We start from the raw sequence: 18,342 nt of genomic DNA, 5'->3' as shown, positions 1-18,342 counted from the left end.
ATAATAATAGTACATATAAGGATATGACAAATGTAATAATAATAATAATAGTACATATAAGGATATGACAACTAATGAGATATTCCGTATCATTTGAGATGACCTCAGATTTATCTATGACAACACTGCTACATAAACCATTTATAACAACTTATAGGGACAACCCGTGAAGTAGTATTGAGAGTATGAATAATGTTATTGGTATACTTGATGATAGTGATTATCATAATCACTTCAGGTCTTTGGTGGTAATTAAAGGCAGACACTTGGATAAACAATAAGTGAATGGGAGTTTGAATTTTAAATATGATGAATATCTTGGATGTTAACTTTTGAACATGTATAAATCATACTTCCGATTTACGTACTGTCTATCTTCTATAAATTAATCGTTTGAAATTCCAACCTCTAAATTATAAAAAAAATGAATATATGCATTTTTTTTATTGAATATCTCATGATTATCTTGAGTTTTTTGGCCAAGCAATAATTTATTATCTTAATTGATCTAATCTCGGTGTCTAATCAATACAGTTAATTAGATTAATGTCAAAGTCCAATGGGACCCACTCAACCAGCAACCCAAAACTCGTACGGTCTAATTTCCGGTTCGGTTTTCCGAACCATGATTAACACACTTTTATTAAAATGAAAGCGGGGGTTAGGGAATAATAGAGCACGCGAGTGTGTGGCTGTGGAAGTAACAGCCAGAGCTTTCAAACGCCATGCAGCGGCCGCACCATCAAGCGTTACCGACACTACCAGAGAGTGGGGCGCGCGCGCGCTCTCCTGCCCCTTCCACTCCTCTATGCGGACGCCCTAATAAATCCACCTCTGCAAACCATCCAGATCTTTTTATATCCTCCTCCTCCTCTCTCTCTCCAACTGTTTTCTCTGCTTCCCCCGTTCGGAGTTTGGATCGGAATGCTGTGTCGGCGATTTGGGTGATCTCTGGCTTCAACTCCGGGAAGGTGAGGTCGTCTCCTCTCCTCCCTTCTTGATTTTGTAGTTACTTATAGTTGATTTTGTGGCTGTTCGTGTGGCGCTGTGGATTAGGGAGGGGACGATGGGGTTCTTCGGCACGGTGTTGGGGTTCTTCGGGTTTGGATGCGGAATCTCCTTCGGGTTGGTCGTCGGCTACTACCTGTTCATCTACTTCCAGCCCGCCGATGTCAAGGTGCGGTTAACTTTGGTTCCGCTCGTCTTAGATCGAATCTGGAATTTGGCTTCTGTGTCGAGTTCCGTAGGCTGTGTGTCATTGTCGAACTATCTAACGCTGTCAAGCTTCGTGGTGAAATTTTTCTTGAATGAGGAATGTTTCGAGGATCGAATAAACTAATAGGAGGCCATGGGATATTTTCATATGTTCTGTCTTTACATTATAGATCTGTAATTTTTCAACAATGAATAAATAGCTTAAAATAGCAGTGACTTACACATGAGAGAGTATAATAGGTGTGGATATAAAGGCGGTTTATACTACTGGGAGGGAAAACTCAATAGAATATGAGCTTTGATTCATTTTGTCATACTCATTATTGACATTCATGTTCTCAGGATCCTGAAATTCGGCCAATTGTTGAATATGATTTGACCGCATTGGAGAAAATATTTCCGGAAATTCCTTTATGGGTGAAGAATCCAGATTTTGATCGAGTTAGAAGATTTTTTCTCTCTACCATTAGTTACTTGTGTTCCGTGTTCTGTTGGCAATTTCTTTGACATTCACTTTCAAAACTAAACTTAGTATCATTTTCCTTTTAGATTGACTGGCTAAACAAGTTTCTAGAGTATATGTGGCCTTATCTTGACAAGGTGAGTGCCCTTACAATTCTAAAAAATAATCCATGTATTTTTTGTACGTGATGGGATTTCTGTATTCAGTAATCATGTTACTAGTGCCTTTGCAGGCAATCTGCAAAACTGCAAAGGAGATAGCAAAACCAATTATTGCTGAGAATACTGCCAAGTACAAAATTGACTCAGTTGATTTTGAAACCCTCACCCTAGGTTGTTTGCCACCTACCCTTCAAGGTTAGAGTTTATCTCACTGTTACTTATTTTCTAAACTTGCTTTTTTTCTGATATTAAATTATTAGGTAATCTAGTCCCTTTTATGATAGTACCAGCAATAGCACATCATCTCACATTGGATCTCTAGAAAATTATGAAATGGACTTTGGTAGTACATTTGAAGCTAAGAGTGTATCATGTATACTTTATAAATGTCCACGTCATATCATGTGAATTTTATCATGGATTTATCTGACTGATGGAACTTGAGTGTGCATTAGCTGCTTTAGTTCATTGGAACTATTGCTTTTGTGAAACTTCAGTAATGGTTTTGCGCTGCAATTTTATTATCATAATACTTTAAAAATTGATATTTGGTTGCCCTTAGCATATGTATTATCATTGTTTTTCAGGAATGAAAGTTTACACTACTGATGAAAAGGAATTGATCATGGAACCATTATTGAAGTGGGCTGGAAACCCTAATGTGACTGTTGTGGTTAAGGCATTTGGATTAAAAGCAACAGCACAGGTCTGGATATTTAGGTTCAACCAAATGTAGTATCATTTTTTTTTCGCCAATCATACATAATTCATAGTTGATGTTCAGACTTGATGTTTTCCCCACTTTTAAGTTATTTTAGGTTTTAGACTTGCAAGTCTTTGCGATTCCACGGATTACATTAAAGCCTCTGGTCCCCAACTTCCCTTGTTTCGCAAAGATTCTTGTATCACTCATGGAGAAGGTACGCGTGAGGAAAATATTTGTTTTTTTTCCATCCGTTTCTCTACATCCTTCAAGTTTTAATCTCTTGTAGTCTCATGCAGCCACATGTTGATTTTGGATTAAAGCTTCTAGGAGCTGATGTTATGTCAATACCTGGTCTTTACAGATTTGTTCAGGTTATTATTATTATTATTATTTATTTTCATTTTTGTTCTTAAAATTTACAGAGTTACAGTTCATTGTTTTTTTTTTTTTTTTGTTTATAATCACAATCTTGGAAATTGTTTACTATGTTTGAATCACTTTTCTTATCTCATAGAATAATACGAATCTGCTTGAAAACTTTCTTTCACCTCCGTATTCTTATGTCATTTTGATATGACACTTATAATTGAAATTTGGGAAAATATCCAAATGCATGATGCTCATACCTACCTCAATTCAAGATATTGATCTAATCTTGCAAGTAGAAGGACATGAGCCATGTTTCATGTTCACACATCCAAAAGATATAAATATTGTATGCAACATTTCATGAAGATTACCATTTACGTCTCATAAGTTTTTGTCATTATACCCATACATACTTTTTCCCCTTTTGCTAGTAGATGTTAACACCAAGGTCTAAAGTCTTGTTCCGTGCCAAAGTTATATGATTTTAGTTTTGGACCTTACCGACCGTCAACATGCTTTAGCATGCTTCAAAGTGTGTCACGATCTACTCACATGAGCTTTAATCTATAATTCTCTTCCACTTATCTTGCATACTTCCAAAATATAAATGTATAACAATTAAGTTTAGAACACATCTTATAAAAATGTAAGTATCTCAGCTAATAATTATACTTTATTAATATCAAGAATGCTATGCATGCATCGGATGGAGCATTACATATTTTAGCATTCTGAGATCAACCCCATAATTGCTGACTTTGATTAGATAATGCTTCCACAATATCTAGTATTAGAATTAATTTCTTTGTGTCCATAAATTTATCTTGGTTAACCACTAGGAGATAGACTTGGATTGGACAACTAGAACTGGAAGACACATAAGCATAGGATGTGGATAGTTTCTCTAACTATGATGTCACCTCTTTGATGCTATTGGCGTATTGGTGCTCTGATTGGTCCTTCCCGTCTCCTCTCTTCTTACAGGGTTTTATCTTCTCCCTGTGACTGGTAGGCAGAATTGAGGAATGAGTTATGGAACAGTCAGTTTTGGATAGTACTAACCAAGACAAGTCCTATCTCAGTTGATACGATATGAAATTTTGTTGGAATGGGTGACACAATAACATCTGCTCTTGCCAACATAAGATCCATATTAATTGGTGGCTCAAACAATATGTTTCAGTCATGTCAACTAATATTGATTGGTACTTGTAATCAAGGCTAACAATGTATGAAATAAATCTTCTATAAACTGCTGTTCATGTGCTTTTGTTCAAATCTGTTCAGATTTGTTTTTAATATGTGGCGGCCTTCTTTCTCCCTTTCCCGACATACTTTTTTCTTTATTGATCTACAGGAGACCATAAAGAAACAAGTTGCAAGCATGTACCTATGGCCTAAAACACTAGAAGTCCCAATTATGGACCCTACAAAGTAGGAAGCAAGATTCTGCTTATTAGTTATAATCATTGTCAGCCTCATTTAACTGCCAACACTGAGTGCCTTTTCATGTCAATCTTGCAGAGCTCTGAAGAAGCCTGTTGGCATTTTGGAAGTGACTGTTGTCCAAGCAATGAAATTGAAGAAAAAAGATTTTTTGGGTAAGTCAGATCCATATGTAAAGCTAACTCTTGCAGATGATAATCTGCCAGCAAAGAAGACCAGTGTGAAACGTAGCAATCTTAATCCTGAGTGGAATGAGGAATTCAAGTTTGTTATTAAGGATCCAGAATCTCAAGTTCTAGAACTTAGTGTCTATGACTGGGAACAGGTATACCTTCATCTCTTTAGTCGAATATCTACTTTTTTGCTTATATGTGATGTTAATGTTTATTTCTCCTCCAGGTTGGGAAACATGAAAAGATGGGTTTGAATGTTATCCCACTGAAAGATCTTACCCCTGATGAGACAAAAACGCTAACTCTTGACTTGCTCAAAAACTTGGATACTAATGATCCTCAAAATGACAAGTTACGTGGACAGCTTGTTGTAGAAGTCACCTATAAGCCATTCAAGGAAGGGGATGTTTCAAATGATATAACTGATGAAGAAGGAGAAGTAGAGAAGGCGCCTGAAGGCACTCCAGCAGGTGGTGGTTTGCTTGTGGCTATCATCCATGAAGCTCAAGATCTTGAAGGGAAGCATCACACAAATCCTTATGTTCAGATCCTGTTCAGAGGAGAGATGAAGAAAACTAAGGTACCATGAGTGAAGAATGTTTTGTAATGGTTGATCATATTGAATGTTGCACTCTTAATTCTATTTAGAAAACTAAGGTACTGTGGGTGAAGAATGTTTTGTAATGGTTGATCATATTGCATGTTGCAATCTTAATTCCATTTAACTTTCTTTTTTGTTTAATGTAGTGCATCAAGAAAAATCGAGATCCGCGATGGGATGAGGAATTTCAGTTTGTTTGTGAGGAACCACCGACAAATGATAAAATGCATGTCGAGGTTGTTAGTCGACCACCAAGTATTGGAATCCACTCTAAGGTACCGCCATATTCATTTTGCATTTTGAATAATGCCTTTAATATCTCAACTAATTTTCTCTCAATTTATCCTTTATTGGGCTAAATGCCTAATACATTCATCTACCATATCCTTTTTTTTTATGTTCTTTTGTGATTATTGTCTAATGGGATTTTTATTTCAATAAAAAAAAAGCATATGTTGCACTAAGAAACTTCTGCATGGTACTCCTAGGGAAAGGGATTCAAATTTGTGGGGAAGGAGAGACCAATGTTAGTATCAACATGAATATACTTGTTTACTTTGCCTAAGTTGAAGTAATGAAACCAATAGCCATAGTGGGGATTGATTATGTTGGCTAGATGCTTCCTCTCGAAAGTAGGAAAAAGCAATGGAATGAAGGAAAAATAGTGAAGTACATAGATTACCTAGTTTCTTCTTTGTACTCAATGCTCTCTACACCATCATCACTTCTCAGGCGCCCTCAAGGCAATCTTCGGTGCCAAAGCTCAATCTGTTACATCAATCCTCATTTGTTGTCGACCTTAGCACTTTGGTTGTTGTCAATCTTCATCGTCATACTCCATCAGCATATGCATGACCTCGGACAAAGTGAATGCACTTATATCATGTCATATTATGCTTTTTTTATCAAGAGACTAACTATTCAGCTAATCAAAATAATGTTATGCTCCTGTTCAGGAGGAACAGGGGTTGAATGTCAAGTTGAAGCCCCACTTATACCATATACTTTAACAGAGTCCTAGGCTTCTTCCCTTAGGATCAAGGGATGTCACGCCCCAGAGGAGTCCGGCAAATGGACAGCATCTCCCCTATAACTATGACAATAATCATATATACATCAGCCCACACGGCTGGAATATACACAACCACGCAGTTATATACACAAGCTCACTTGGCTGGAACAAAATAATCACAACCACACAGTTATATATATTAAACAGTCCACACGGCTGTACTAAAAAAACACAACGAAAAACAAAAGAAAAGTCCACATAGGCCAAATAGATACAATGCATGCTGGTACGGCTTAAACACAATACAACACCAAAAACAATGAAATAGCCACATGGCTAAACACCAATACAATGCCAAAACAATAAAGAATATATGAAAGAAAACAAGAGCGAAGTAAAATCGTCTTCTGATGTGACATAGGATCAGCAGGCAGGATACTCCAAGCGACTCCACAATCATCTATCTGCTATCTGAAAACATAAAGATACAAACGGGGTGGTGAGTGTGGGTCACTCAGCGGGTAATAGACAAGATTGTGCATGGTCTATATAAAACAATGCAGATCAAAGTATACAGTCTCAATAGAGAAATAAGAACATGATCATATACTGACATAGTCAATAAACACACATACCACTACCAATCTAACACACATGGTATAATGATCATTACTGACATAATGAATACACATAACCATATTGACATAATGAGCACATACCCAATCTGGAATCGACACATACGGTAATAATGAACAGTAGTCACCGGGAATCAGCAACAGATCTACTTGTAACACCTGAGCAATATAAATCACAACGTTTATATGTATAATAAATGACATGTATGCAGCATGGCAACCATATGCAACAATCATATTTCAAATAAGTGCAACACATCACAATCACATACAACTAGTATCTACTAGGCATGTATGCAAATATATCTCCACAGATGCACCGCGTATCGTATGCAAATGCGTATGCATGCCACATGGTCACCCCCGCCACCTCTCCAGACACCACGACCCCTTTATGGACGAGAGGCTTGGGTCTGTGACAATTGTACTAGCCTCCAGTCCATCACCGCTATAAGGCGGCCGAGGCTGACGGTTTGCTAAGTAGTTATCTAGCTATATAGCATCAGGGTCTTTGACTACTCACATCACAAGCCCCCTAACTACTGAACCCTCCAGACCCACTACTCAAGAGTGGTCGAGGCGGACAGAGTACTACAGAGCGGCCTAGTGAGCAAGACAGGACAGCGGCAATTGCTCCAACTACCACTACCCACGAGTGGCCGAGTGTGCTGCGCTAGATATGACTGACGGCTCTCTCACACCACAAGGGAGATAATGGTCGTCAGTATGCCGTGAATGATGAACATGATAAATAATCATGACATCAACACAATCATCATCAATGCAACAACTCAATCATCATAAACACAACCAGTGTAAAGATCCAGCTAACACTTATATGTATAGGTAAATCCAATTGGTGTCTACTAAACAACAAGTACAATAAGTAGAAACACCAGACATATACACACCATACACGTACACACTCTACAACGTAGATATAATCAACATGATACCTCCAATATCACAACCAGACACATACAACATAATATAGGTCCAATCAACATGTATCCTCCAATAGAAAACACTAGACATGTACAAATACAACATGCAAATGGACAGTCAATTACGTGACTTCTACAACACATACCAACCATGTGTACAATTAACAAAGATATGCATAATCAGCTCGTTAACTCAATCAACCAAATATCCCTACAATAAATACTCTACATGTGTTTACACAAGAGTATGAATATCAAGAGTCGAGATCGTATATGATATGATTAGATCACCTCAAAGATCAAACATAAGTTTCAAGCAGGAAAAATAGCAAATGAACACGATTTAAGGTAAAGCAACCTAATCCATCACATAATAACCATGCACTAAGTTCAAGGAACTACATAGAGGCCAAGGAAGAAATACCTGTCTTTATCTATTGATCAACCAATCCCACGTCGAGACACGCGTCTCGAATCAAAGTCCTGCAATTACATAAAAATACAGATTTAGCTAATTACATATGAATTAAATAGCTAAATCAAATTCCCAAACCTATTTAAGGTAACTCAATTGAAATACGATCATTAATTAACTCTAACTAATGATTAACTTCAATTAATCCCCTTTTGACTTCATATCCATTCTCCTCATTAGATTAGATTTATACATAAATCATATCTAATCAAAAAAATCAAACCGCCACATCTAATAATCAATTCTATGCTCCAGATAACAATCATTAAATCAAATAACTATCATGAATCACTTACCAAATCCAATTAGTTAATGATTTCATCAAACACCATCATTTAATCCATGTCTTAAAATTACTAATCACTCATTAACCAAGCTACACAGATTAATAACCTCAATTCCAGAAATGAGCCAATCCTTTGCTCACAATTAACACTTCCAATTTCAGAACTAGAATCAATCTAATGCAGTAAAACAAAACAATGGATTTAATTTACTATTAATCCAATTCTATACATATCTTACCTCAATCCAGAACTGCAGCAGTCGGTGAAGAAACCAGAGGTTGTTGCGATGAAGAGGAAACCACTCAAACCCATAGACGCTCAAGGAAGATCCTATGAAGCTGCTGTCGGAAGCAGAGCTGGAGCTACAATAGCTGATCCAATAACTGCACACATTCCAAACCAATTCACATAATCTTAATCACTCCAAAACCATCATAGCTTACCCTAATTTTATCTACGGCTGCCTGGTGAAGGGCTCTTGATGCAGCAACGTAGAGAAAGGAGTTCCCCACTCGGAACCACTATCGATCGACGGAGATCCTAGAGGTCACTGTGTAGAACTTGCGCTCTCCTCTTCGAACCCGCAGAGAAGACAATGCTCTGATGATCAGCCTTCTCTCCAAGTTTCAAGTCCGATCAAGTACCCTAGATCATCGAACAACAATGGTGTCATTGAGCCGAGCACCGTGTAGGACACGATCGTGAGGTATGAAAGGTGAACAGGTGTTGCGACGAGGAACGGGAGCTAGGGCTCCGATTCCCCCCACCTCTCGGTCGAAGGTTGGCCTGTGCAAGGCCGTGACTCGGGGCTGAGACAGCTAGACGAGTCTGTGGCGATCGGTGGATCTACACCGGTAATGAAAAGGAGATGTGGCCTGCGGCTGTAGTCGGGAGGAAGAGGTGGTGTCTGCAGCTGCGAAGAATCCTGACTCTGACGCTCGATGATGCAGCAGATCAGAAGCGACATGAGCAGTGAAGGCGGCGGAGGCGTGATATCTGCCCCTTTGTGACCATTGGCGTCGATGCCCAATTGCCAGTGATCGGCGCGATTGCAACCAAGAGAGGGGAAAGAGAAGAAGGTGAAATCGGGAAAGAGGGTGTTGGTGTGTGTCGGGGCGGAGATCGCAGAGGGAGAAATAGGGATCGAGAGAGGGAATGAGGAGAAAATTAAACTTAGGGTTTTTATTTATACCTTAAGTGAATTAATCCAACTTTGGGTTAATAAAATCAATCAACTCCCACTTTAATTGGGATATCAAACAGGCTTTCTCCTTACCCGTTAGATTCATCCCCTTAAACATGTCATACGTACTCTATTTAAATCTTAAAAAATTTCTAAAAATCTCCAAAAAAATCTAATAAGATTATTTCTCCAATAACACCTATTATTAAATTTTCCGTATCTTACAAGGGACGTGGTGTAGGATTCCTCTAAATGGAAAAATGGAGGTGGTTGCCTATTATATGGGGAGTGTTATAACCATCAACCTCACTAGAGTTGTGAAATACACTTTTGAAGGTAACTGTCAACCTCATAAAATACACTTTCGAAGATTAGCCTTGGGAAGGCTGCTCTGCAACTTGGATGGATTCAAGGGTGCAAATAGTAGAATCTCAATCTACATCTGCCTAGTAGTTGAAGGCAGCCACAATGACCCATCCAGTGTTTCAAGCAGGTGTGTTGGCTTTTGTCTCAAATATTTTTCCCACAATGACATATATAAGTCCCACTAGAAGCACTTATTGTTTTGCTGGAATTTGTCATCATTCATGCATTATTGCGTGAAACCTGTATATCAGCAAGTGTTGAAAGGAAGTTAAGACAGACAGGATATTGCATGCCTCCTTTCTCTGGCAAACCTATTTGGGCAAAGCACGCAGGAAGATGTAGGCCATCTCGCAGGAAGATGGAGATCTCATCAACTCTTGCTGTAACAGCATTCGTACTAAAGAAGAGAAATTTCAATGAAGCTTATAAAAAGTGGTTATATACTTTATATGCTTTTTCAGGGTTAGTCATTTCAATATTATTTTATCTGGATAGTGTGATGCACATCATTAGAAATCAAATCTATCAAGACAATTGCATTTACAATACAAATTCATATTAGTAGTGAGATAAATAGTTCTTATCACGCTTCAAGATATATTTGTTTTCTAGCTGTGCTTATATTTAGTTCCTTCTCAGGAAATATTGGGATATGTGGTCATCAGCCTTGCAGATGTCGTCAACAACAAGAGAATCAATGAGAAATATCATCTTATCGATTCTAAAAACGGTTGCGTGCAAGTTGAGCTGCAGTGGAGAACATCATAATCCAGAAACAAATACAATTTCACATTGGATGCTCAATAATCGGGGAATAAATCTTTGTAAATAAAACTGAATCAGTCTGTCGTGTGTCGTCAGTATTCTGTTTTTTATGTTTCTAATGTCGTTCCATAGCTTCACAGAATTTGTGTTTGAAATTTTCTTGAATTCTTTGGTGAGTGGTGTAAGCACATGCTATTTAGATGCTTGAAAAGTTTGCTTCATGTGGAATAATTGCCATTTTGTTCTATTTGTATATTATTATTCATGCTGATTTTCTTTGTTTTTTTAACATCCACTTGTGCCTAACAGGAATAATCCTTTTAGATGGGCCAACCCGTTTGTCGACATGCATGCTTCCGGCTTTATGGATGCAGATTATTTCTCAAAATTCATGTCTGGTATTGCTTCTTTGTAGGTCTTAATGTGCTTATTTGTTACGGTCTCATATATCGTCTTTAATTTTTCTAAGATATTTCACAAATAAACACTTGTCTAGTTTAGATTGGAGTATGATACTAATTACAAGTTTAACATACACTGATCCGGCGGTATGAGGGGGTTCTCATCCTGCAGAAAGTCTTGAGATACAAAGGAGGCCAAAGTCAACGGTCAACGCCATGAGTATCCAGTTGAGCGGACGTGTGTATCCGATTCTGCATTACAGCTCGGCCTGATGTCGAGCTTTCGACGCTCAGAAGACTCAAGCATGGCTCTAGCAGGGAGGAACGAGGGTCGAGCGGCCCCCTGCTCGGTCGAACGGGGAACATAGCCTTGACCTGGCAGATATGGTTTCTTCGCTCGGCGAGACGAAGCCGGGACAACAAGATGATTGGCCGAGCGGACATCCCGCTCGGCCCGGTTATGGGGCCGCCCGAAAGGCACTAGCTGAGCGGTTCCTCCGCTCGGCCCGATAAAGGACAAAGGAAGCAGCTAGCGATATCTTCTTAGGGACCAGTGTCGCCGACAAGTGGCACGCCCGAAAGGCACTAGTCGAGCGGTTCCTCCACTCAGCCCGGTAAAGGACAAAAGAAGCAACTAGCGATATCTTCTTAGGAACTAGTGTCGCCGACAGGTGGCACGGTCGGCAGCATGGTCAGACAGAATCGTACGGTAGAAGCTTCCACTATCACGTCAGGGATATGCTCGTGTTATTAAGATATGACGTCAATCACACTTTTTTAATACATCCATTCCAGGTATATTTTGAGGAGTGTGCACGTGCATCTGGGGAGCCCTATATAAGGACCCCCAGACTTCGACGGAGGTATGCTCACTTCTTTATTGTAACTACAGTTTTCACTTCCTCTTTGCTCTACTTCTTTCCTCCGAAGATCTTACTTGAGCATCGGAGGGTCATCGCCGGGGAACCACCCCCGGCTCGGCATTGTGCTTGCGGGTCCACGGCAACGGGAGATCTATACCTTCGAAGTATTCGACCAGTTAACAGGAGTGTCATATCCTCAGCGTCTATCGACTCAGCTCTCGGACAAGATCATATACGAAACAATATCAAACACTCGAGTCAGAAAGAGTCGAATTCTTCCTTTCATATCTTATATGGGGTGTTCAACATAATTTAGGAGCACTTTGCTGGGAAAATGTCATTATTTCTAGTGTGCGTCTCCACTTATTAAGAGGTAGTTTAGCATTATTCATCGTGGAGTTTCGAGAGAAGTTGATTGAGAAAGAATCCCATTCTCTTGTAAGTGATCCCAAAAATCCTATAGCCTTGTGTGATTTAGACGACCAAGAGTTACTAGAAGGCATCTACCCACTAATATTTTCTTGTTCTCAAATGTCTTTATTTTACAAGAAGATATACTTTTTGTACGGAATTTTTCCACCTCATCCAAGGAGATATTTAGTGAGGTTGTGAAAGTGATCTACCTAATAGATTATCAACCATCCTATGTAGTAGATCTATTCTTATGTCGTTGTACTTACTCTAATACAAACAAGTACATATTCAGTCTCCACTCTAACTTGTCGATCGTCAATCCACATCTCAATTGATAATTCGTCTAACAAAAGAATAATACAAGGAAGAACTTTTAAGTAAAATAGCAACATTAATGATTTATTAGTAAAAAGAAAGATTTTGAAAATATTTTTGGTATTTTCTTGATTTTGAAATGATTGGTAGATTATAAGGGGCGAAACAAATTTATTCGTAAATATCAAAATGGAGCATTTTAAAAAAAGGTAAAACACTAAGGGGGCATATGTGAATTTTCCTTCTTTATTACAAATCGGTGACCGGTTGAGGCAGAGAACATCCGCAAGATGTCGGACGTGTACAAGAAGGCGAAGGCCGGGCGGCTCGTCTTCAAGGGCGGCGACGTTGCTGGTGCCGAGAAGAAGAAGCGAAAGAAGAAGAAGAGAGCGGTGGGTGACGCTGAGGAGGACCCTTCCGCAGCTATCTCCGCTGATGGGGGTGAGCCGGCGGAAGTAGCGGCGTCGTCCGTGGGAGATGTCTACACGATCGACGCGGCTAAGAAGATGAAGTACGAGGAGCTATTCCCGGTGGAGACAAAGAAGTTCGGTTACGATCCAGCCAACAAGTCCCGGACGGCCGCCCGCACGGTGGAGGAGGCTCTCGACGACAGGGTCAAGAAGAAGGCAGACCGTTATTGCAAGTGATCTATTAGCTCGATTATTTTTTTCAGGTAGTTAAAAATTTGAATTTTAGGGTTACTAGTCTTCCTTTTTCTTTATTTCCCTGGTTGAATTTAGGTTCCCTTTGACACGATAGATAACTAGGGTTGAAGTTGGATTCGTTCATTTCAGCTCTACCATCGTAGTATCTGTCTTGCAGCTTCTCCCTATTGTAGATGCTTGCTAGAAAATAAGTTGCTATACGAATATTGTCATGAAACCACCGGCACAAGGTGAACTTATAGTTCGGTCTCTGTTAGTGCTTGATGAATCAAGTGTGACTTATAAGCATGCTGATGTAGATAGAAGAAACTGCTGTGAACAGTTGATTGGAATGATGAGCGGGTTGGGATTTCAGGAGTTATACATGATCAGAGCTTGTAGGAACTTTGAATGCCCAATTAGTTAGTTGGACATTTTATGATTCAACAAATATCTTATTGAAGCTTGCTGAATACATGCTTCACAATGAAAATTTACCAGTAGTATGTTAAGAGTTTGGTTCTTATGTGTGAAAACAAAAATTTTAATCCATTTTAATGCTCACAAAAAGCACAAATCATAAGGATTTCCATACAATATCTTACTTTTTTCATGTCTGTAATTTACTACTTTTCCTCTGTTATCTACCAAGATTTATAATTCATCTGTATAAATAAAATTAGGCGTGTGTTTCATGACTGGTAGTTGATGTTTCCAAGTCCCATCTTCTTTGGAGCCTTATCTCTTTGGTTAGCCTTGATTTTTATGCCAATCTTGGAAGTTATTTATTATAGTTGTGGATTAAATGGATAATGATAGAGGATTCAGCTAATGTAAGAAACACTTAAGTTTTTGCATAATGTGTACTGACCAATATTCTTGTAGTTGAATGTCTTTTGATAAATTGTCAGAGATGTTATATTAATAAGGGTATTGGTCTAGTGTGTTTAGTCTCATATTAGTACTTCCAGGTTTAAAGTCTTGTTATGAGTAGTCTATATACTTATTTAATGGTTATATCATAACAAAAGCAATAGAATATTTTTGTTTGGTCTCATATTAGTATTGATAAAGTTAAGAGGATTATTGTGAGTCTGTATATAGACTTATGTAATGGCTATTTCATAACAAAAACAATACAATATTCTCCTTTCTCAATTTTTTTTTCATGATATGAAAGCCTCCCTTTCTAGGTTATGATTTTCCAAAAGGATAATCCTCTAAGGGGGAGGTTGTTTTTGTTGCTGACTTCATGTTTCCCAAGTGTATGAGAAAATTTCCTAGATACAATATCATCCCACCCAACATCCACATGTTGGATTTTTGAGACCTCACAATCCCCTCCTTTGCTCAAGCATTCTCTGACTATTAATGCCCCTTCAAAGACATTGTGCCCTTGAGCAGACTCTTCGTGCAACTCTTGAGCATGTTCTATGCTAGAACTAAATTGCCTTATGCATAAGCTTCAACAACTTCAACCAAATCCACCCAAAGCGCTCGAGACAAAGGAGAAAGCATCTTCTTGCTTTTGTTGGCTAATGTTGTCAGTCGCTATAAGGTCTCTGCATAGAGTCTATACTTTCTTCTTAACGTACAACCAACTATGAAAAGTCTGATTTCCAACATACTTATGCAGACTCCTACCTACACATTGTCCTTTGTCCTTGTTGCTAGAAAGTAGAAACCTTCTAGCAAAAGATACAAGCTATAATGATTGCTTTTAGATCCCCTATAGAAGCAACCACACTTTCTAGATTATATGCAAAAAGTATACAAAATAAAATCAACTTCTACCTCACCTTGCCTCAGCATATAGATAAAACTTAACCCTAGGTGAGAAGAAATTATCCGAGGAAGCTTTAACTGATAAGGATACAACTTTGGTTAGGATTTCTAAGCCCCTTGGTGATCTTTTAGCACTTCAATAAGATTTGAGATGATTTCATGTTAGCATTTATGCTAAAAGAACCACTAAAAGGACTTTTACACTCAGTTTCAATGATCATATTTGTTTTTCCTAGGTTGCCTTATCAAAAGTTACAAGTCGTTCTAACTTTGATTTTTCAACTATTGGAACTTCAATGTTTTGATTTAGGTCAGCCTAACAAAACACTCAGATTGCCTCAATTAACTTAGGTTTGTCTATCAAAACCTATAGGTTGATCTAACTTCTATTCTGTGAGGATCGACCTACCACTTTTCTTAGGTTGACCAACCCTTAGGGTGGTCTACTAAAAATTGTCAATCTACCATACCTCTATCCTCTATCCTCTATCCTGAACAGGTATTTGGTTAAGACCACCCAAGAACTAGATCGCCTAACAATAACAACTAGGTTGAAGCTCATTAGATATCAGTCCTATTTATAAAGGTAAATTTTATCGCTATAATATTTCTACTCAAAATAAACCCAAAATATTACATAACAATGCATTAGATCTCTGGGTCCACCTCCAAGTTTGATAACATTCCTTGATGTCGAAGCTCCATATGGCTCCACAGGCGATCCATAAGTCGATTATTCAAGCTTGATCATTATCTCCCCAATCACATAAGCTTGATCATCAAATACAAATGCATAACTTAAAGTGTTTTGCCAAAAATCAAAGTATGTGGTTAGACCTAACTACAACAGAGAACTTTGATTTTCCAACAAAGGGTGGTGCCACCACTACTAGCCTCTACTTTATGTCTTATTGCTTTTCTCCACTCTTTGTGACAACCTCATGTGGATGCGAGCATCACTACTATAAACCTATGATTGAGATTCAATAGCATTCTGATGGCCACATCTCATGCGGACACAAGTATGATTGTTTCGATCCTTGAATTAGCAATGATATCCCTATTTGCTCCATTCAAGAGAAGAAAAAAAAAGATTTGACATAAATGTTTCATTTTAATTTTTTTAACTTCAGTTATTAAATCATTGCTCATACATCATCAAATCTGCAAAACTGCTCCCATTCTCTTAAAACTTCATATTAAAATATTCTCTGAAATTTTTTATCTTAAATTTCCTGTATTAGTCTTTCATGGACTGTGTAGGGCATAAATTGAATTGCACAAAATACTAACACAGTGGTTGATTTACTTTATTGTTAATTGTGGATTCTTTTTGATGGTTTTCTATAACTTCCAAACAAGTATTCCAAAGTCGTCACCTCGATGATATTCTGCAGAAATTTATTGTTCCATTTTACTCTTTTTTTGTTCGAAGTGCTTCATTTTAGTTTTGCATCTCTTCTAATGTTTCTTTCGGTTTTAATTTCTTATGTGCAGGTGGCTGCCTACCTGCAGGGATTATGCTCAGTGAACATGACTGCTGTGGATGGATGAGATCTTCGTGGCAAAGTTTAAACTGAAGTTTCGATAGCCTGTTATAAATTACCTTGCAGATGATTTGCAAAGGTTTCATATATTCAGCTTTACGATACTTCTACTCTGATCGTCTGTAGGCAACAATGCGTTATGATATTATCTGACTTATGCTTGTTTGTGTAATGAATACTCCAGTGCACCATTAAAGAGCAGATCTTCTGTGCTTATCCTCAGTGATTCGGAGGAAAGGGATTCTTTCATAACTGAGAAAAATTGAGCAAGATGATTAGGAACTTTGAAACACCTACTTCGACTAACCAACTCTTAATACAGTCCTATTCGCACATACTATCAGGCTGTCTCGAGTTACTTATGCATTGTGAATCTGTCTGAGACCAGGGAAACCTTTTCTCTTTTCATTCGATGGTGGAAAGTTCTCTATTTTGAAAATTTTCTAGTTTTAAGATGACTAAGTAGAATCACTGTCAGCATGATCAAGTGGGAGCTGACTTGAGAGAGGAGGGAAAGGTTTATAAATATATAGATAGAAGATGAGTAATACAAAGCAAACATGACTTTGTGTTCAATAAAATAGAAGATGAGTGATGATGTAATGGCGATAGAGAAATTTTACAAATAAATAAAGAGTAGAATATTTAAACACATAAAAAATCCATTAAATTAAAAGGGATATGGAATTGAAGGAAAAATCTATTATTTTGAAGGTCGAGAGTGCATAAATTGTGTTTATTCGATTGGCAAACTAACAGGAAAGACCGTTTACTTTTAGGATTAATTAGGTGAAGTCCAAATATCTGAATTATTTTAGAGAGAAGAAAGGTATACTAATAAGAGGGAAACAAATTTAGATAAACTTTTCTTCTTACTAGATAAGTTTCACCTTATCTATTTTGTTAATTCGTGATTTAGATCTTCATTAGTTGACTAAAATATTGATAAAGAAAAAACCCCTATCTACTAACAATTATTCTTCAATCAACTTAGCATCTAACAGGCTTAAATTCATTCAAATCAATTCAACACCTTGTTAGTCGATTCAATTACAAAGTCATCTATTAATGGATCATATTTCTAGTCTACTCAAATCAAAGTCAGTCAACTCAATCTTATGACTGTCGTTGCAACCCTTATCTTCCAATTGACAAAGTAAAATCTGTCACCCTGGTGGCCCTCTACAACTGTCCTACCCCATTAGGAGGGAGTAAATCAGGAAATCAAAATTAGTCATCACATGAGAGGATAATTCTTCTATCTTTACAGAGATTCGACCTTGCTCAATTATGTAAACATGCCATGTGATAATCAACTCTGCTATACCCTGGGGGTTGGATCTTCCTCGTATTGTAAGAGGTCTCATTGTAAAATCTTCCTCTTCTAATTGCAGTAAAAAAGTGAAGTTGACCTTAGTAGCTTCTCTAGGACGACCCCACACACTTTGGAAGGGGATAAATTACAGGGGCATTTGTCCTAGCGCAATGATCCTTTGCATAGGGATGTCATGTTAGGACCAAAATAATCCACATATATTCACAATAGTATGATATTGTCTACTTTGAGTCTAA

At 38.0% G+C, this 18,342-nt stretch overlaps 2 protein-coding genes across 3 annotated transcripts; both read left to right on the top strand.

Moving 5' to 3' along the window:
* Positions 1–710: 710 nt before the first annotated feature.
* LOC121967088 (synaptotagmin-2-like) lies at positions 711–11,070 on the top strand. Of its 2 annotated transcripts, none has more exons than XM_042517099.1 (13): positions 711–976; positions 1,057–1,177; positions 1,558–1,656; positions 1,765–1,815; positions 1,911–2,034; positions 2,427–2,545; positions 2,658–2,759; positions 2,842–2,916; positions 4,272–4,348; positions 4,439–4,685; positions 4,760–5,113; positions 5,281–5,409; positions 10,676–11,070. In XM_042517099.1, the coding sequence occupies exons 1-13, from the start codon at positions 726–728 to the stop codon at positions 10,802–10,804; spliced, it is 1,878 nt and encodes a 625-aa protein (XP_042373033.1). In that variant the 5' UTR covers positions 711–725; the 3' UTR covers positions 10,805–11,070. The 2 variants fall into 2 exon arrangements, with proteins under 2 accessions (XP_042373033.1, XP_042373034.1); XM_042517100.1 differs by having other exon boundaries at positions 814–971.
* Positions 11,071–13,046: 1,976 nt separating this feature from the next.
* Positions 13,047–16,942, top strand: LOC121967087. Its single transcript, XM_042517098.1, has 2 exons — positions 13,047–13,467; positions 16,721–16,942. The coding sequence occupies exon 1, from the start codon at positions 13,085–13,087 to the stop codon at positions 13,439–13,441; it is 357 nt and encodes a 118-aa protein (XP_042373032.1). The 5' UTR covers positions 13,047–13,084; the 3' UTR covers positions 13,442–13,467; positions 16,721–16,942.
* The last annotated feature ends 1,400 nt before the right edge of the window (positions 16,943–18,342 follow it).

Source organism: Zingiber officinale, chromosome 3B, assembly GCF_018446385.1.
Source record: "Zingiber officinale cultivar Zhangliang chromosome 3B, Zo_v1.1, whole genome shotgun sequence".
NCBI classification, from domain to species: Eukaryota; Viridiplantae; Streptophyta; class Magnoliopsida; order Zingiberales; family Zingiberaceae; genus Zingiber; species Zingiber officinale.
This window is presented reverse-complemented; position numbering and strand designations above follow the sequence as displayed.